The sequence below is a fragment of the Rosa chinensis genome, chromosome 5 (genome assembly GCF_002994745.2).
Source record: "Rosa chinensis cultivar Old Blush chromosome 5, RchiOBHm-V2, whole genome shotgun sequence".
In the NCBI taxonomy this organism is placed as follows: Eukaryota; Viridiplantae; Streptophyta; class Magnoliopsida; order Rosales; family Rosaceae; genus Rosa; species Rosa chinensis.
The window spans coordinates 78,475,463-78,494,159 of record NC_037092.1 but is presented as its reverse complement, the minus strand read 5'-3'; the positions used below and the strand labels follow the sequence as shown (position 1 = coordinate 78,494,159).

The window sequence follows — 18,697 nt, the reverse complement described above, 5'->3', positions numbered from 1 at the left end:
AAGCAGCTAATTGAGAGTAATCTATCTCAAATCTCACTACTAGAAAAATGGCCATAGGCCACGCCCCTACTGCGCACAGTTTAATAAGAGTGTCCTTTATTGATATAGATGGCACTGTTTTGTATTTTCGGTTTTATTTGTTTGATTGCCATGGATAAGTCATAAGTATAGCAAAATAAACGGCAAAGTGGGTATATCAAATTTATATAAATATCCACAAGGAGAAAACACTCCAATCGATTCAAAGTGAATAAATTTATAAAATTCTGGAGTAGGATTCCTGGAGTGGGTGACGCCATTAGGGGTGAGAGAATCAGAGAGAAGATTGGAGTTTGTGTGAAGATAAGAGAAAGTTTGAAAATTGGGGTTATAGAAAGGGAAAGATTACATAGTTATGCCATATAATTGAGAGCTTAGAGCATAGTTGAGACTAAACTAATTGGTCAATGCTGGGGAGATTCAGAAGAGAGAGAGAGAGAGAGAGAGAGAGAGAGAGAGAGAGTAGATTGAGCAGCGACATAAGAGAAGAACAGTAGGGAGAAGGAAAAAAATAGGAAAGATGCTTAGATAAAAAAAATGAATTAAGACATGAAAGAAAAAAATATCCTTCAAAATATGCCAGCTTGCAGCCTCCGTAATAGAGCTAACATCTCCAAGTAATCTTCGGTCGGGATGAGAACCTTCAGTAGTGTTATGAAGTTTTTTAAATTTGAGGTACGAAAGTTCATAATTGCTGAAACATCAAATATTGTACGAACGATTTTCCCTTAAACTTAACAAACTTAGTTTTAATCCAATTTGAGTGGAGACCCAAATCTGAAATTTATGACAATGGCTGTGCAAGAAGCCTAGTCATTCAAAAGGATGTTCAGTCCATTAGATAAATTAAATGGGCTAACCAAATTCCTCATGAAAAGGGCTGTGAAGAAGCCCAGTCATTTAAAAATCATATCCAGTCCATGAAAAAGTTTAAATGAGCCAATTTGGTTGCTCTGACTGTAAGGCCCAGCAGTCTTAAATATAAATTATTTTTCATCACATGTATGAATAAAAAATTTCGGGGCAGAGGCATTTCCATTTTATTGTCAGGGTTTAGAGTTTAAGACTTGGTTATGCAAGAACTGAACTGGAGCAGTGATCCAATTCGCAGTTTACAGTTGGGTCTGGTTTTAAAGGCTTCGTGCTTTGGGTGGTCGCCGTTGAGGTTCAAAGGAGTCCGGTAAGTACCAAACGAATCTGTTCTCAGTTGAAATTTCTTTTAAGATAAGCTCATAGCGATATGAGATATTGGGTACATTTGGTATGGAACGAAATGCCATTAGCTTCATCTAAACTGTGAATTCGGCATCGAAAGGACTTTGTTTGATTGCAAAGGACTGTGTTTTAATGAAAAAGAATATGTTTTGTGAGAATTTCAGCTCAAACTGATATATAAAGATGCTTCATTTTTTAATTCCTTCTGTGCCCATGAGTTGTATGAGGTATTGATGATGATTTCTTATTGTGATATTGAGAATATTTGGTATGGGTAGATTGTTAGGAACTTCATCCCAACTGTGGGTTTGGTATTGGAAGGACCCAATGTAACGCCCAATCTATAGAAACAAACAGCGCATTTGTTTGATTGCAAAGGAGTGCTACTTTGATTAAACCTTGAAGATCAGATGCTCATATATCTACTTTGTGAGAATTTATGCTCAACTTTCTCTGTGGTGAGGCTTAAGTTTTATGATTTCTGCTGCGCCCAGTAGTTGTATTGGGCTCAGTAGAATGGAGGTTTTCAGTATGAGGGGAAATGTGCATATAGTTTGATATGTGAGTTTCTTTTTCTTTTTCTTTTTTGTTATTTCATTCCAAACAAATGTAGTTATGGTTTTTTAAATGAAAATGCTAATGCTAGTGAAAATGCGTATGCAATGTATTCTTTCTTATCTGGTATATGTTACAGGTGGGATTCAATCATCAGCTTGAATTTCAATATCTTCAGCCAGGGCTCTGAAGTGTATGCCAGACGAAGATTTTCCTTGTGAGTTGTGACTATTATCTTCTGAATCTTTAAGTTATTGGTAGGGGAATTTCTATTTTCTACAATTCAGGGTTTTCAACTAGTCTCTAGCGATTAGAGAATGTCTGCAGATGAAAAATTAAGGTTTAAGTTCAATAAGAAATTCAAAATAGCAGTTGGAAATTCCAAGTTTTCAAATAGTGGAAGAAAGAAGGCTGAAAATAATGTCAATGAGAGTCAGAATGGTAAGAGAACTATAAATCAAGTGTAAGAGATAAGAAGTTTCATTCTGCTGAAGAACGGAGGCAGGGAGTTTTTGATAGAAGGAAGAGAATCTATGTTGATCGAGATGCAGCTTGGGAGGCTAATAGTAATGGGGAGGCACCTTATAGGAAGGTTTTATCTAAAAAAGGACAGAATCAATTGAAGTATTGTTATATTAATGAGAAGAACTACAGTAGATCTCCTTCATGTCCTCGTTACAAGCGGGGTTCTAATGAGAGTGCTTCTGAGACTAAACGGTTTTCTCCCAAGGAGAGAAGTGCAAAAGTTTAATAACTTCGGCAATGAAAAGAATAATAGTAGGTTTCCTTCTCGTCCCTGTTCTAAGTGGGGTTCTGATGGATTAGCGAATGCTTCTGAAACTAAACGTTTTTCTCCCAAGGTTAGAAGTGCAAAAGTTTACAATGAAACAAAATTTAAGGAGGCTGATAATTTTGGTAATATTAAGAGTAGCAGTAGATCTACTTCGCGTCCTCGCTCTACATGGGGTTCTGATAAGCAATGTTCTGAAACTAAACGTTTTTCTTCCAAGGTTAGAAGTGCAAAAGTTTACAATGAAACAAAATTTAAGGAGGCTGATAATTTTGGTAATATTAAGAGTAGCAGTAGATCTACTTTGCGTCCTCGCTCTACATGGGGTTCTGATAAGCAATGTTCTGAAACTAAACGTTTTTCTCCTAAGGTTAGAAGTGAGAAACGTTCCAATAAAACCAAAGTTAAGGATGATGATAAGATGGAATCCATTACAACTGATGATGGTCGGAGTGCTTCACTGAAGAAACATAACCAAATAAAACCAGACTTGCAAAAATCCCCAAATATATCTCTTCCAAATACTGTGAAGAAAAAAGCACGGAACAAGAATATCTCGGATGAAGGATCAGAGGTGCTAGATGGTCAGCCAAAGAACAAGAAGCAAATGCGACTAGATCCATACGACATTTCAAATAAACGTCTTGATGATAATATTGCTACAAATGGTCAGTTTTTATCAATAGCTTTTGTGTGTATATCTTTTCTGAAATATTTGTGTCGTGTGTTCTTAATATCAATTTCTTTTTGCATAATTCTCTCTATACATATTATTGTAACCATTGGTAAGCAATACCTTTTCTAAACTATATAAAGTAGTTTTCATTGTTTGTAGTTTTCTTTTCATGCAGAAAACTTAAAGGAAAGGAAAACGATGTTGAGGAAAACGCTGAGATATCAAAGAACGTACAATTTCGTGCAATCCAACCATGTCCGTCAATCCTCTCCTATGTCGAAGATAATGTAATTTGTGTGACAGATCTTTTGATGTTTGGATATATGATATTGATTATATACAGGTTTTCAAAACCAATCTTTGTGCCTCATATTCTCTCTGTTCATTCTTGAAATATAATATGTTTATTTATTTATTATTTGTAGTTGTTGGGTCATAGACGCTTGATTGAACTGAAGAGGCCAGGCTACAACACTGAGCTTTCTGCACCATTGGATAATACTCCTTTCTCTATCAGCTCCGAAAGAGTTTTGAGGAAAATGTATGTAATGCAAGTCTAGATAAACATCCTCATGTTTGTAATATTGGATATATTTTTTTCCATGTTTTCTGAAACAAGCTTAAATTTATTTATTGGGAGTGTAAGACTCTTTACTGACTCATGTGAAACCATTGTTATTGATAACTAATGTTTGTAGATATTTAGGAGTAAATTGACATTTTTTGCTGCTGCAAAAGTTTCATCATCATTTCCTCCTCTTGATCTTCCAGAGATTGCATTTGCAGGTTCCTTTGTTTTTTTTCACCGAAACCTTACTATTGCCTTTTTTTCTTTAACTATAGTTACTTTTATTTCTGATGTGATTTATGAGTGTGTAATCTTGAGTATGCTACTTCCCGTTTTTGATTGGTAGATTAAATATTTCACTTTTTGAAGAAGTCGTAATGCTTTTGTTATAGAAAAGTTAAAATCAGTGGTCTCATCATAATTTGGTTTTCCTATAAGCATGCTATTACCAGTCTTTTATAGTCAGGTTAGTTAGGCTTCTACCTAGCCGTAGGAATAAACGTCTTTCTCTCCCTATCAGGGAGAATTGATTTGTATGCTCGAGTTTGGAACTTTTGATGGACTTGATATTCCTCATTAGTCAGCAATATTCAGGTCGCTTTCAGACTATTGGAATCAGAAAGTTTACTGTTTAATTTTGTAGACATACTTCAATGAAATAATAAGTGATACAATTGCCTTCTGTTGCCTTTTTAGGAAGGTCAAATGTTGGGAAATCGTCACTACTTACTGCACTCACCAGAAATTGGGATGTTGCACGAACATCAGATAAGCCTCGTCTTACTCAGGTAATAAAATTTGGGCTAAATACTAGTTAGTACCCTGTAGTTTAGGTCCAAAATCAATTCAGTCCCTGGACTTCTAATTTCATCAAAAACACCCCTGCACTTTCAATTTTGATATAATAGGTCTAATTCGTTAATATTTTGTTATGGGTTCAAGTTATAGTTGGATTATTTGTTGAAAAACTATTTATTTTTATTAGTGGGACTCACTCCTAAATTGACTATGCAGACCACCTCGACACCACATCATAAAACATAGGCTATATATGAGCCACATCAATTGTCGGAAAACTAACAAATTGGACCTATTAGATCAAAATTGAAAATGCAGGGGTGTTTTTGATGAAATTAGAAATTCAGGGACTGAATTGATTTTGGACCTAAACCACAGAGTAGTAATTTGTATTTAGCCCTAAAAACTTTGTTGATGTGATTTCAGCAGCTTTTCTGTGTTTTTTGTTTTTTTTTGGTAGCTTACCAGTTTTGGCATGCCGCATGTCCGCAGACTCTATTTAACTAGCTCTACATCTTTTGTAAGGCAAGTTTCCTCGAATTAACCGAAGAAAAAGTCAATTTTGAAACTTTCCTTAATTGTTCGAAATGAAAGTAAAAAGTAAAAATTTCAATCTTTTATTGTCCAAATGACCAGTAAGCCGATAAATCTAGGTACGGGGCGTAACAGAAAGAGGTTTCCATTCCCTATAAAAGGAGACTTCTTCCCACTTACTCAACATCTCATTACATACTTTGTAATCCACTAGGGCCCCAAGTCTCAAAACTCATATAGTTAAATATTAAAGTGGACGTAGTCTCTTGATAAGGCAGAGGCGAACAACTATACATCGGGTCTCTCGCGTTAATTGCAGGATTCATGGTGATATCTTCTAAATTCAAGAATGTTGAGTTGATAGCTTATCATATTTTATTCCTACAAATGATTGAGCTACATTCAAGCGAAACTCGAGGTCAAGTTCTTTTCAAGTGGAGGAGATTGATGTAGGACGAAATTATAGTCAATTTCAATAGAGAATATCAAAAAGAAAGAAGCGTCGTCATATCAAGAAGAACAATTTGAAGATTGAAAATTTGTATTTAAATAGGCTTCTTAATGATGGAATTACTCGTAAATGGCTCTTTTGGATATATAAGGTTTCTCAAGCGAAAATCTCGGTTGAGACCTATATACAGAATGACATGATTTGGAAAGTTAGGTATTTTTCTAGATTCTAGGATTTTAATACTAGTTTGAGTTAAATTAGGTTTCCTTGTTTTCGTCTATAAGAAATTGTTATTTACCTTTTCTATTCTTATTAGATTTAGGAATTGTGCTTTATGTAAGCACCTTATTTGAATAAGTTTAAAAAGCTTTGAGATATTGAATAAATAAACTCCTAAATTAGAAAAGTTTCTCTTTTGTTTCTTATAGTTGTGACTTGTGTCCATATTTGCTAGTGGATTTTAGTTTGTTTTATTTGATTTTGACGCTTCACAAAATCATGTTTCTACCGTGACATGCTTCCGACATCTCATTCAATCAATCTTGTTTTACCATTAATATATCCTAATGATGTGCATACCTAGAGTTAAGTCGATTACTGACACAAGCATGAATAATAAATCTCAGGCATATTCAAATCATGCAAAATACAATCGCAAGCATCTAAAAGTTCATCCTGGAGGTAAAAGGAAACACAACAGTTTTATTCCTGTAGAGATTCTTACTGGGTCAGGGTACAAGAATATTATTACAACTCAAAGTAAAATTCAAGAAACTTAAACACGAAACCAGAAGGAAATGCGGTTGCATTTAGCACATGCAATAAGACTTTTAATCCCATAGGGTGGTCCTATGGGACGAGTGTAGTCTCGTGAGGGTTTCCAGCGATGCTACCCACAAACATCCATCAGTTCCTGGAGAAATCAAACTCTTGGTGACAGAGATGACTTATGCATCTCTGTGGTCTCCTCTAACTGCTGGGCCACATCTGGCAGGTTAGGTTCTTGAGCGATCTCCTCTGATGATGAGAACAGCTGCGAGATCTGTGCTTCTGCCGATGGGAATGGCAGCGGTACCTTTTGTTCTATGGACGGGTCAGTCAATGGGTCGGGAAGCTTCTGCACCAGCGTGGCAGGAGTATCAGATCTGGCCTGAGTTAAGGTCGTTGCCTCGTAACGGAAATTGTACGAGTTGATCCCCGTGTACAGACCGTCATCCTTCTTGTACACGACGGTCTTTCCATTGTAGAGCACATCCCTCTGATAGTAGGAATAAGGAACGTCACAAGAACCCTTGGTGGCTACGAGGCTCACGGATATAGAAGTTCTTGGCAGCACGACAACCGAGTAGGTGGTCTCCAATGTATTTTCGGTTGTGATAGTTTCTCCCCACTCATAGGATCCGGAATACTCAGCAGTAGCAGTGACCTCGGTGCCTCCGATGAATGGAATTTTGAACGAGGCCGTTACACTCACTCCCGCCATCCATGAATGACTAGTACTCCATGTGCTGCTCTTACTCTCAACATAGGCGAACTTGAATTCTACAGTGTTTTCTGCATCGGTATTGTTGCTGGCGTTTGCTGTGGCCATCGTCACCGGGGTCTCGCCATAGATTATGGCATTGGCGAGGTCGAAATCGGCATTGTAGATGCTTCTGGAGAGCACGAGTTCTTCCATCACCAGGTGTGACTCGGGGGCAATGCTAGAGTAGGCAGCGTTGAGACAGTCTGTTGTGCTATTAAGGGCGATCAGTGAGCAAAAATTGTTGTTGGTGGAGCTGTTGAGAGCGATGGTATTATTGTTGACCTTCACAGGCCAAAAGTTGCTGTGGGTGGTGAGGTCGTTGGCGCTTTCTACATCAGACCAAATCCAATTAGTAGTACCTGCGTTCCTCCAAAATGTTTTAGTGTGGTTTGACATGATCTGTGCCCTTCCATGACCATCGGTGGATACCTCGAACCAGGTTTCAGGGCGACCCTTGGCAGCGTAATCGAATGCCAGATACCGTTGGTTGTTCAGCTCTATTGTTCCGAGATATTTTCCATTATGGCCTTTGAAGGCCACATGCCTCGGCAGTATCACTAACGATTCAAGGTCAATGATTTCCAGGATATCCTGCTGGGCTGGATTATTATAGCCCACCCAAAAGTAATAAGTGTTATCGAACACCGGATATTTCTGTAGTTGGACATGGAACAACCGAACGCGGTCTGGATTGCCATCTACAGGTCTGGGCTGGAATAACGTACATGACCATTTTGATTGGTCTTCTTCTGGTTCGTCAGCGTCTGGAGAAATGTACCCACCGCCCTGGGCCCTCACTCGCAAGAACTTCTTATTGTGAGAGCATCTTAAATGCACCATTCCTATTCCAGTATTTGCGGCCACCACTTCGAACTTCGCTAGCGGGCTGAAAACATTCCCTCCATTGAATTTGAGGAAGCCCCTAGTCTGAGAATTAGAATCATCGTTGTAGTTCATGTAGACGTTGGCATTACCCCAGCCTGTTTTGATCGCAATGGTGGGAGGTAATAGAACCGACATTTCTGTTATTTTCTCTCTGGCTTAGCTAATCAGCACTTTTCCTCTCTCTCTGATCTCTTCTTTTCTCTCTCAGATTAGTGATACTGATCGATCGAGATTCTTTTGTTTTTGCTTTCCATAGCTTCCAACCTGCTATGGTATTTATAGTCAAAAGCAGCTTATTAGGTACCACAACCGAGCTAGGTCGATAGGTACAAAAGAACAATTGATTAATTATTGAAGTAGGGCATGCATTATTGCATCCATGCAAACGTCGATTTCAAGCTGAAAATAAACGTTTACATTTCTATGAATAAAATTGGAAATGTCTCTTTCAAACACATAAAACGTGAAACATATTTCGGCCAGATGCTTTAACTCAAACTGGTCACCACCTTGAAGTCCAATCCTGGAGCAACTGTTTATATTTATCAGCAAGTCAAGCCTTTCATTTTGATAGTTTGGGTATTGGTTGTATTAAAAGGTTTCTGTTGTAAATCTTATTTTGTTTTGCTGAAAAAAAAAATAAAATAAAAAGAGGTTTACATTTCTATGTTTGTTTTTGTTCTTCTTATTCTTCCCCAATTTTCTATTATGAGTTTGTTGGTCACAGGTGATCACCTCTAATTAGATTTGAATTCAAAAGTTGAGATTAAATGAAAGTATTTTAATCTCAACAATTTGAATTTAAATGTAATGATACGTGAGCATAAAATTCTTTGTCGCATGATGACTAGTTGAACACTATATATTCAGTTTTCTTTTTTGTTTACTCAAGGGCGGCGGTGGGATGGTGGTGGTGCGACTGGACCGGGTTTGCCATGGTGGCGGGCTTGGCTGTTACTAGTGCTTTAGGGTTTGGCTTTTTTTTCATGTTTTATTTTGTTGGTAATAAGACACTACAGGTTGTGGCAGAGACAACCTTCTCTTCGGCCTTTTAGTGGGACATTCCTTTCTGGTTTTGGGTCAGCGAAAATATCTGGCTGTGCACAGACGAGCATTATTGGCCTTCTAGTGAGTCGTTCCTGTTTGGTTTTGGGTCTGAGGCGATGGCGGTTTGGAGCAGTTGTGGGTTGACGGTGTTGACAATAGGGTGGTGACAATGTTGGGTTTACTTTAGTCCCAGGTCTGAATGTCCAGCAATCTTTTTGGTCGAGTTTAGGTCACAACGAGTGTTGGCTTGGTCGATCAGAGCTGGTCAGGTGGACTCTAGGTGACGAGTTAGTGTCGACACAAGTGAGTTGTCTAGTTTCAGTGTTCTTATTGGTTGGATGAGAGATGAGATTTCAAGGATTCACTGCTCTGGTGCTTGTTGTCTTTGCCATTTAGTTGTAGTGTTAGTCATTATAGAGTTCCAGTGTGAAGTCTAGTGGCCATTTCTGTGTAAGAGATGTTGCCTAAAACTCGTTGTAAGCAGTTCATTATTAATTAAGTTCTTCTTGATAAAAAATAATAAAAAAATAAAAAAAACTAGCCTAGCTAGGAAAACATGAGGACAAACAAAAGAATGAAAGAATCTCCTCTATTTATGGGATTGCCCTGTGAATTTATTGTTGCTAACTCTAAAACTAGTTAACTTCACTGCTCGTTGGAACAATGAAGACACGGAATTTCACCGTGGAATTGATTACTGGACAAGTCAAGCATCCGGAGCCTTTTGCTGGAGGGTAGAGAAAATGGTATCTCTCCCTAATAAATAAGGTTGTTGCTCAAATCAAGAATTTCAAGACAATTCAAGAACAAGAAGAGTTTGGTTTGCTTTAGCGGAAAGTGAATTGTGGAAGAGATTAAAGTGAGTGTGGTGTGTGAGATATCCAAGTGATCGCAAAAATACCTCCTTTTTGGAGGGTAACTACAAATGGGTGACGCAACCACCCCGATTGCTGTTATGCCTACCCAATGGCAACAATTGACGGAAATTCAATTTGAAGAAGGAGAAGAAAGAGTTCGGGCAAAGGACATGAGATAGTTACATTCAATTTGTGTTTTTTTTTTTTTGTATGCAAAAAGACTATATTAAGATAATCGGAAGCCCCAGGGGCATTCACTGTTTACAAAGTCAAAGAGCAGAGCTCTAGAAGCTTCAGTTGAAATGGGTTGCCTCCCATGCAGCGCTTAATATTTGTAGTCCTTCAGCCTGCACTCTTCTTCTTGTTCACACGTGCTCATTGCTTGGGTTAATGTTAGTAATATATACAAGGTTCAGACTACAAACATTATGTCATTCCTAAACTTTCTAAGTTACTTTTACATTTACATACTTAGGTACTCGAACAGAGGACCTCGTTTGTGCAATGGGACTATAGAACAGCTACCCTCAACAAAGTTATGTTTAATCCAATATTCCTTAAGCATGTCACACAACATTTTTTAAGTTTGTTATAAACTTAATTAATATCTCAATTGATTCCAAGTTGTAAGTCGAGCCCAATGGAAACCACTACTATTGGTGAGATATGATATAGGGATAGTCGCCTAGACATAAGTCTCTTTCCTTTTTGTTTGAGCCCAAAAGTAATTTTGGCAAGATCTTTTAATGGATTTAGTGTAGCAGACCGATATCTGCGGTCCAAAAATAAGTCTACTTGGGATTGGGTTATAGCTTCACCCATTCCGAAACCCGTAAGGAAAACGAGCCCTTATTGGAGTCAGGTAGCGGAGATTGAATAGGAAACTACAATCAATAATCCTTCTATGGCAAGGAACGGTCGAAACCCTAAGTATAAATACCAGGTTTCAAGGACAACTCTCAAATCAATCAATCCCTCGGATTATGCCTTCCCGGAGCAAACCTTCAACCTTGTTGAAACCCGGTGACCGTGCTTCCAATCCTAGTATCTCCAAGAGCCGACTGTTAGTGCTACTGCCACCGATACTACCAGCGAAGCAAGGGTAACGCCCTCGCAACCCCCTCGAAGCTAAAGTCACGCTTTAGCAAACCCTGTGCTTTCTCCAAACTTCCCAGTGATTGCTCTGCTCAACCTACAACGTTGAGTATCGATTCGGTGACGCGAAGAGATCACAACCAAAGCCCTTATCCGTAAGGCAAGAAGTCCTTTCTCGTAAGGCAGAGAAAAGAGCCTTGTGACGAGGTTGGTGCTCTCCTCGTCCACAACGCTTGATCAAGAAGTCAGGTCAAGGGACGCTCCGACAACTGCACCCCACGGTGCTGGCACGGTCCCGCATTCAAAAGAGACAGTTTGTACCACACATGATTTTCGCGTCAAACATTTTGGCACACCCAGTGGGACTCTAGATTTTCGCGAACGAAACCATTGGGAAGTCAAGCGAAAACCCTTACCAAAAGGTTTACGCTAACTGCTCAAAGCATAAGACCTCCAGTTACAGACCGCACCTTCGCGCGGACTGTCGTGGTCTTTCTGAAGAACAAGTGACTCAAAGGTTCTCTCGTTATCCACAATCAACCAATATGTCAACTGGACTGGGAGAGAATCACCCGACCGCTACTGAGGGTCAAAGGGTCATTACTAACCAAGCAAGTGAGCCTGTCAACACTACCGTGGTTTCTGATGCCGCGGAAAGTGTGGAAAGAGAAGCTTTCGTTCAGAAGCCTATTCCAGAAGCAGCGACCTTCGAGGAAAAACTCGCGATCATTATGGAGAATATCGAGAACCATCTCGTGAAGGTAGCTGCTGACTTTGAAAGGGAAACCGCGAAAACGGATCAGCTTATACCCGAACTAGACCAGCGCATTGCCCAACATGCTGAGGATACTAAGCAACAAATCGCACGATCGGAGAATGCGGTAAGGGCCCATGCCAGAGGTATCACTGATGAGCAGAGTCAACATCAAAAGGAAGTTATGAAAGCCATCGTGAGCCAAACTAAGCAAACTACGTCAGATTTGGCGAGTCTTCGCAAGGATGGTTCTAATCTGGCAACAGAGGTCGCCATGTAGAGAGCCGAGTTGAACCAGGCTAAAAAAGTATTGAACAAAGCACTAGGTGATCCTAATGCCATCCTCGGCTCCCTTGGTCAGCCCTCTGGTTCTGGTAAATATATACCACCAAACGCTCGTGAAAAGGCTAGTAGCAGTACGGCCACACTTCTTGTAACGGCTACTGCCGCATCAACAAAAACCAAGGAAAGAGCTTTGGTGATTGGCGGTGGCAAGGACATGCCATCAGCCACGCAAAAGGATAAGACCCAGAAGACCGTTGATGGTACTCCAGCTGATCCCGTAGGGTTTACTCAGTACGACAGCGACGGGGCGGAGAATGTCTACCATGAACTCCCAGATAATTACTATGGCATTGACCAGGCAGGCAACCCCATCAAGATAACAACATTGGTCAAAGATGCGCCCGTACTAGCAGTAACTCTTCAACAGTCTGCTAATCCCCAGACTATTCGCATAAGGGAAAGAACAGCGACTGTCAACCACACCATACCCTTGCAGTTTGCTCGCCAGACTGTGGCGAACCCTCCTCCTCCTGGTCTAGAGTATGTGAGACGTGAAGAGGTAGAGGAGATGATCAGGTTGGCCAACCCTAGGGCCCAAATGGATGGGGTCTATGAGGGACCTTTCCCGCCACATATAATGCTCGCACCCTTTCCAAGAGGTTATAAGAATATCATATTTTCTATTTTTTCAGGAGAGGACACTGAGAACGCGGTAACGCATTTGGCCAGGTTCAGGGTGCAATGTGGTCAATACCAGAATGATGACATCCTTAAGTGCAGGATCTTTGGCACTTCCCTTTCTGGAGCCGCATTCAGATGGTTTTCCAAACTCCGACCAGGAACAGTGGCAGATTGGCCAGCGATGGAAAAGCTCTTCCGAGAAACTTTTGGACCCATTGAGCCAGAGGTCGATTTGGCCTCTCTTACTCAGATGTCCCAACAACCCACCGAGCCTACCGTTGCCTATCTTCAATGCTTTCAGATCCAGAAAGCCAAACTGAGTGTGATCCTCCCTGAAAAAGAATTGGTCAAGCTAGCGATCAAGGGTTTGGAACCACGCCAACGAAAGAAGCAACATGGCAGCATGATCCAGTCAATGGGAGAGCTGATCACAGAGGTGGGTAGCTTCGAGCATTTCCTCAGAGAGACTGACGCTAGAAAAAATGCGTCCAAAGGAACATACGTGCCCGGGAAACACCGCACAGTGGCCGCTCTTGGATACCTACAACCAACCTATGATCCTTACTATCACCATCAAGGGGAAGAGGTTTTCCAAAGTGAAGATAAAGCTGAAGCAGAGGAGAACGATGTCTCCGCACTAGAGTTGACAGGTAGGAAGAATTCAACCCTCAAGCAGTTAAAGATATCTAAGGAGCTTGTCAAGCTCAAGTCTATGGCTTTTACCAAGCCTAAGTTTGCGACATATACATATGATGCCAATAAGGCACATGAAATTCTAGATGAGATGATTGCCGCGAAGATGGTGAAAACAAACTTTTTCCCTTTCCCTCGACCGGATCAGCTGAAAGGAAAAAAGTACTGCAAATTCCACAACTTGTGGAACCATAACACAGCTAATTGCGTGAAGCTAAAGGATCAAATTTAGGTATGGCTTAATAACGGCAGTTTGCAGGTAGAAGCTTCGGTGTCCGCGGCAGCACTAGTAGACTTGAACCCTTTCCCGGATACCGGAGTTGGTATGGTGGATGTGAACTGGCCCAAGAAGTCCGAGAGGAAACCAACCCTGGATTTGACTACAATGGGGAAAGAAGAGGGGGAAGAAGGAGAGGAAACCCCTGTAAAGAAGAAAACTAAGCCCATCAATGAAGCCTCACCGGTAGTCCTTTGCTCGCGGTGTAAAGAAGAATGCAGCATCCAAGTGTCGCACGAAGAAGTCGAGCAGAATTTTCGTTTTGGTTCCCTCCCGCCAATCAAATGGTCACCATCACGAAATTACCAGCCTTCTAGCCCAAAGGTGACAGATGAGGTAAGGTCACTTCCTTCCCCAAAGGATTCCAACTTGTTCAAGAAATTGAAAGCGGCCGCGAACGATCAGAAACAAGACAGACGGGTTGAGCATGAGCACAAAGACGTCGTGACCAAACCTTATATTCCTCCTGCTTCGACGTCCACCATCAAAGAAGGAAAATGGTATACTAGAGAGAAGGGGAAAGCAGTGGAGATCAGCCCTTCCAGAAAAAGGAAATTGCAGCGCAGGTTCGGAGAAGCCAAGCGTGCCTTGGAGGCTCTGGATCAGGGCCTGATCAAGCCGTCGCAACTGGTTAAATCTCCTGCGCAATATCAGAGGGAGATGGAGGCGTTAGCTGCTAAGCCACTGGTAGCTCCCCTCAGTTTTCAAAAACAGGCGCGCTCAGAGTCAGGAGCCTCTAAGCCTAGTGTTTTCTGCAGGATCACGACCAAGAGGACACCTCCGCTAGCTAGAAAGGACAACTCGCCAACCAGGCGGCCACATGTTAGGCGCAGGTTGTTTCAAGAGGAACCAGAAGCCAAACCCTCAGTTTTTGAAAGATTTGAGAGCAAGGGCATCACTGCAGAAGCTTTACAGTGGAGACCTAAGAAAGTCCAAAGTCTGGTGGTCGCGCCCCCAAAGGAGATACTTGTAGAGGAACAGAAATCAGACTCGCCATTGTTGATGGTCGAGCTGCGAGAACAGAAACAGTGTGAAGTAAAGGGCCTTGCAGAAGAGTCATTGGTAAATCGGCTGGCAAAGCAGTTCAACACTAACATCCCGGTTGGAGAGCCGAAGCTCAACCTGGAGGACGACATAGACGAAACTGAGGCGGTTGATACTTCCTGCAATATGGTTTACGTACTTCCTGCGAGATATGCTTTGCCAGTTGCCGAGCAGGAGTGTGTGGAGAATGAAGAAGGTAGCGATCAGCCTCTGCAAATCACGTCGGCTGCAACAACACCTTTGGCAGAGGCAGTGGTTCAAGAGACTGAAGACGCCGAGGGTAAGCGTTTCTTTATGAGCTTCACAAGACCAACGCCCTCGATGGTTCAACACATGCGACCTTTATATGTAACAGTGGAGATGGCTGGCACTACAGTTAGCAAGGTCACGGTCGACACAGGGGCCGCCGTCAACGTTATCACCACAAGAACCATGCACTTACTTGGGATCAAGAAAGAGAAAATCCAGTCTACGTCCCTCACGCTGAAGAACTTCACAGGGACAGTCACAAAGACTTTGAGCTTATTGTTTCTACGTATCAAGGTAGGACCAGCAGAGGGAGTCTATGCTTTCTTCGTGACAGATTGTTACGCAGCCTATAGCGCCATCCTGGGGTGCGATTGGATTCACCGAAGCTATTGTGTTCCTTCAACTCTCCACCAGGAGCTGGTAATGTGGAATATGGTAACAGATCAAGCAGAGGTGATTAAAGCAGATCCTCGCCCATTCCAAGTTTTCGCAAACTATGTAGATGCCAGGTACTACTTGGAGCCAATTACTCCATTGCAGGTTAGTGGCATCGATGACAAAGGCCATCCCACAGGGGTGACGGCCTCTGAATTGGCACAGTGGAGGCTTGCGCTCGCAAAAGAGGGCTTGGAAAGGCCTGGCCACGCTGTGCCCAAACCCTTAAACGATTAATGGATTACGACCTTCCAGAGGAACGGATAGAGGCCTTCCACTCTTTGTACGAAAGACTATCCTCGTACCTGGTGGAAAAAGAGGCCTATGATCGTGTCGCGACCTTGGAAATTGTCAACGAGGAGCTCTTTGACCAAGAAACAGAAGATGCAGAAGAAATTCAGCTGGCCCCAGCAGCGCTAGATGACACCCCTCCGAAGGTCAGAGATCCTACAGAGAAAGTCAATCTCGGAACAGCAACTGAACCTATGAAAGTGGCTATCAGCACTTACTTAGAGCCTAGAGAGAAACAGAGGCTCATTGAGTTATTATTAGAGTTCAAAGACTGCTTCGCGGAGAAATATGAAGACATGCCCGGCCTATCACCGGACTTGGTTTGCCATCAACTACCAACACTCCCTGACAAGAGGCCTGTGAAGCAAGAGCCGCGAAGAATGAACTCCGAAACTCAGGTTTTGGTCAAAGAAGAAGTTGAAAAGATGCATAGATCAGGCATCATTCGGGTGGCCAAATACAATAAGTGGTTGTCCAATATCGTGCCAGTCCGTAAGAAGAATGGTAAGATGAGGGTCTACGTGGATTACAGAGACCTTAATGTCGCTACGCCTAAAGACGTCTACCCCATGTCGGTCGCGGATATGTTGGTAGATGCAGTGGCAGGGCATGAATTGTTATCCTTCATGGACGGAACTGCGGGATATCACCAGATTCCAGTTGCGGAGGAAGACAGACACAAAACCGCGTTCCGTTGTCGAGGGTTCGCTGGCGTTTTTGAATATGTAGTTATGTCTTTTGGTCTGAAGAATGCTGGGGCAACGTATCAGAGAGCCATGAATCTAATCTTCCACGACATCCTAGGGAAGATTTTAGAGGTTTACATTGGTGACGTGGTCGTCAAGTCCAAGCAGCGCGGGGATCACATCACAGATCTCAGGAGAGTCTTCGAGCGAATGCGGCTGCACAAGCTCAAAATGAACCCTGCCAAATGCGTCTTCGGAGTTCAAGGAGGAGATTTTCTGGGATTCATTGTCCATCAAAGGGGTATCGAGGTCCCTGAGGATAAGGCAAGCGCAGTCATCAACGTCTCTTCCCCACGCACAAAGAAAGAATTGCAACGATTACTGGGTAAGATCAACTTCCTGAGACGTTTCATCTCTAACTCTGCAGGTAAAATCCAGCCTTTTTCCCCACTACTGAGACTACAAGGACAGAACGAGTTTGTGTGGGAATCTCAACACCAAGAGGCTTTTGACAAAATTAAGGCCTACCTGGCAAGCCCACCAGTACTCGTTCCACCAAGAGCTGGGTCTCCATTAAAGCTATATATATCGGAAGCCGAGGCATCCATTGGCAGCCTACTCGCCCAAGATGATGAGGAAGGTATCGAGCACGCCATTTTCTACCTCAGTAGGACGCTGACGGATTGTGAAACCAGGTATACCGCCATGGAAAAATTGTGTCTTACGTTGTACTTCTCCGCATGCAATTTGCGACACTACATGTTATCCTTCACCACTTGCATTATCGCTCAAACCGACTTGGTCAAGTACATGCTGTCACGACCTATTCTGCGAGGTCGTATTGGCAAATAGGTGTTGGCCTTATCCGAATTCTCGCTGCAATATGTTCCACAGAAAGCAGTGAAGGGACAAGACATCGCAGACTTTCTAGCACATCACCCTATGTTGGATGTCCCCACAGTGAAAGAGTTAGAGATAGCAATCACGACAACAACTCGGCCAGATTTGGCGCGCATTCCAGAATATGCTATTTGGCATCAGGCCACAATCTCCCTTCACCCCTGGATATTATTTTTTGATGGTTCAAGAACAGAAACACTAGCAGGGGCAGGATTATTCTGGAAAACCCAGCGGGCGATCGTTTTTCTTATTCCTTCCAATTGGAGTTTAAGTGCACCAATAATCAAGCAGAATATGAGGCCCTCATTATCGGCCTAGAAGTGTTACTAGAGCTCGGAGTAAGAGATGTCCAAGTACGCGGTGATTCTTTGCTTGTCATAAATCAACTTCAAGAGAAGTACAGGTGTGTGAGTTGCTTGCTTGTACCATATTTGAACAGCGCAGTTGAACTTCTGGATTAATTCACTGACGTGGATTTGGAATATATTCCTCGCGAACGCAACTTTGTGGCCAACGAACTTGCTCAACTGGCTACAGACATTACTTTGAAATATGGGGTCCGCGAGCGAATCCTGAAAGTTGAAAGATGCATGCTACCTTCTTGGCTTGCGCGACCCGATCCGCCAGACGATCCAGTCATCGCAGTCCTCGAACCTATTGATATAGATTGGCGCATCGCCTTGATTGCTTACCTCAAGCAACCAGACGCCACTGCAGACAGGAAGACTCGTTTTCTTGCCTTAAAATTACTTCCTCAGAAGTGATGAGCTGCGCCGACGCGGCGAAGATGGCATAGACTTCCGATGTGTGTTTGGCCGCGATGCGAAACGTTTAATGAGAGAAGCACATGCTGGCATATGTGGAGCCCATCAAGTGGGTCCAAAGATGCGTTGGCTCATCCGGCGACATGGGTATTACTGGCCCAGCATTCTGAAAGACTGTATCACGTTCGCGAAAGGTTGCCAGGATTGCCAGGCTCATGGACCAGTTTAGCATATTCCCAATATTCCCATGCAGCCTATTATTAAACCTTGGCCTGCGCGAGGCTGGGCATTGGAGTTGATTGGCATGATTCATCCCCATGCATCGCTCCAACAGAAGTTCATCATCGTCACTACAGATTTCTTCACTAAATGGGTCGAAGCTGAACCTTTGAAGGAAGCCTCTGGAGCGACCATTCGCCGATTCATCTTCCAAAATATTATATGCAGGTTCGGCGTCCCCGAGGTATTAGTATCGGACAGGGGGGCAGCATTTATGGGTGGCAATGTGGAGCAGCTCGTCAACGACTTCGGCATCCAGTTTCTCCACAGCACACCGTATTACGCTCAGTCTAATGGTCAAGCAGAGGCCAGTAACAAGATTAT

The 18,697-nt window shown here is 42.3% G+C and overlaps 2 protein-coding genes across 5 annotated transcripts; one reads left to right on the top strand and one right to left on the bottom strand.

Moving 5' to 3' along the window:
• Nucleotides 1-1,067: 1,067 nt before the first annotated feature.
• On the top strand, nt 1,068-6,390 carry LOC112167431. Of its 4 annotated transcripts, none has more exons than XR_002923774.2 (6): nt 1,068-1,219; nt 1,949-3,267; nt 3,451-3,562; nt 3,701-3,816; nt 4,540-4,631; nt 6,253-6,386. XR_002923774.2 is itself a non-coding variant. In XM_024304452.2 (6 exons), exons 1-5 carry the CDS (start codon nt 1,113-1,115, stop codon nt 4,613-4,615), a joined length of 489 nt encoding a protein of 162 aa, XP_024160220.1. In that variant the 5' UTR covers nt 1,068-1,112; the 3' UTR covers nt 4,616-4,631; nt 6,253-6,390. The 4 variants fall into 4 exon arrangements, 3 of the variants coding, with proteins under 3 accessions (XP_024160220.1, XP_040362741.1, XP_024160216.1); XM_024304452.2 differs by having other exon boundaries at nt 1,949-2,026; nt 6,253-6,390; XM_040506807.1 differs by lacking the exons at nt 4,540-4,631; nt 6,253-6,386 and adding an exon at nt 1,533-1,815 and having other exon boundaries at nt 3,701-3,974.
• Nucleotides 6,391-6,548: 158 nt separating this feature from the next.
• LOC112164145 lies at nt 6,549-8,171 on the bottom strand. Its single transcript, XM_024300380.1, has one exon. It carries the CDS (start codon nt 8,169-8,171, stop codon nt 6,549-6,551), a length of 1,623 nt encoding a protein of 540 aa, XP_024156148.1.
• Between the last annotated feature and the right edge of the window lie 10,526 nt (nt 8,172-18,697).

What these genes read in the sequence shown, in the direction of transcription:
- LOC112167431 (XM_024304448.2), top strand. Translation starts at nt 2,448, where the DNA reads ATGAGAAGAACTACAGTAGATCTCCTTCATGTCCTCGTTACAAGCGGG. An exon ending in TGATAATATTGCTACAAATG is followed by an intron (nt 3,268 to 3,450) that starts GTCAGTTTTTAT and finishes CTTTTCATGCAG; the next exon opens with AAAACTTAAAGGAAAGGAAA. An exon ending in TCTCCTATGTCGAAGATAAT is followed by an intron (nt 3,563 to 3,700) that starts GTAATTTGTGTG and finishes TATTATTTGTAG; the next exon opens with TTGTTGGGTCATAGACGCTT.
- LOC112164145 (XM_024300380.1), bottom strand. Translation starts at nt 8,171, where the DNA reads ATGTCGGTTCTATTACCTCCCACCATTGCGATCAAAACAGGCTGGGGT.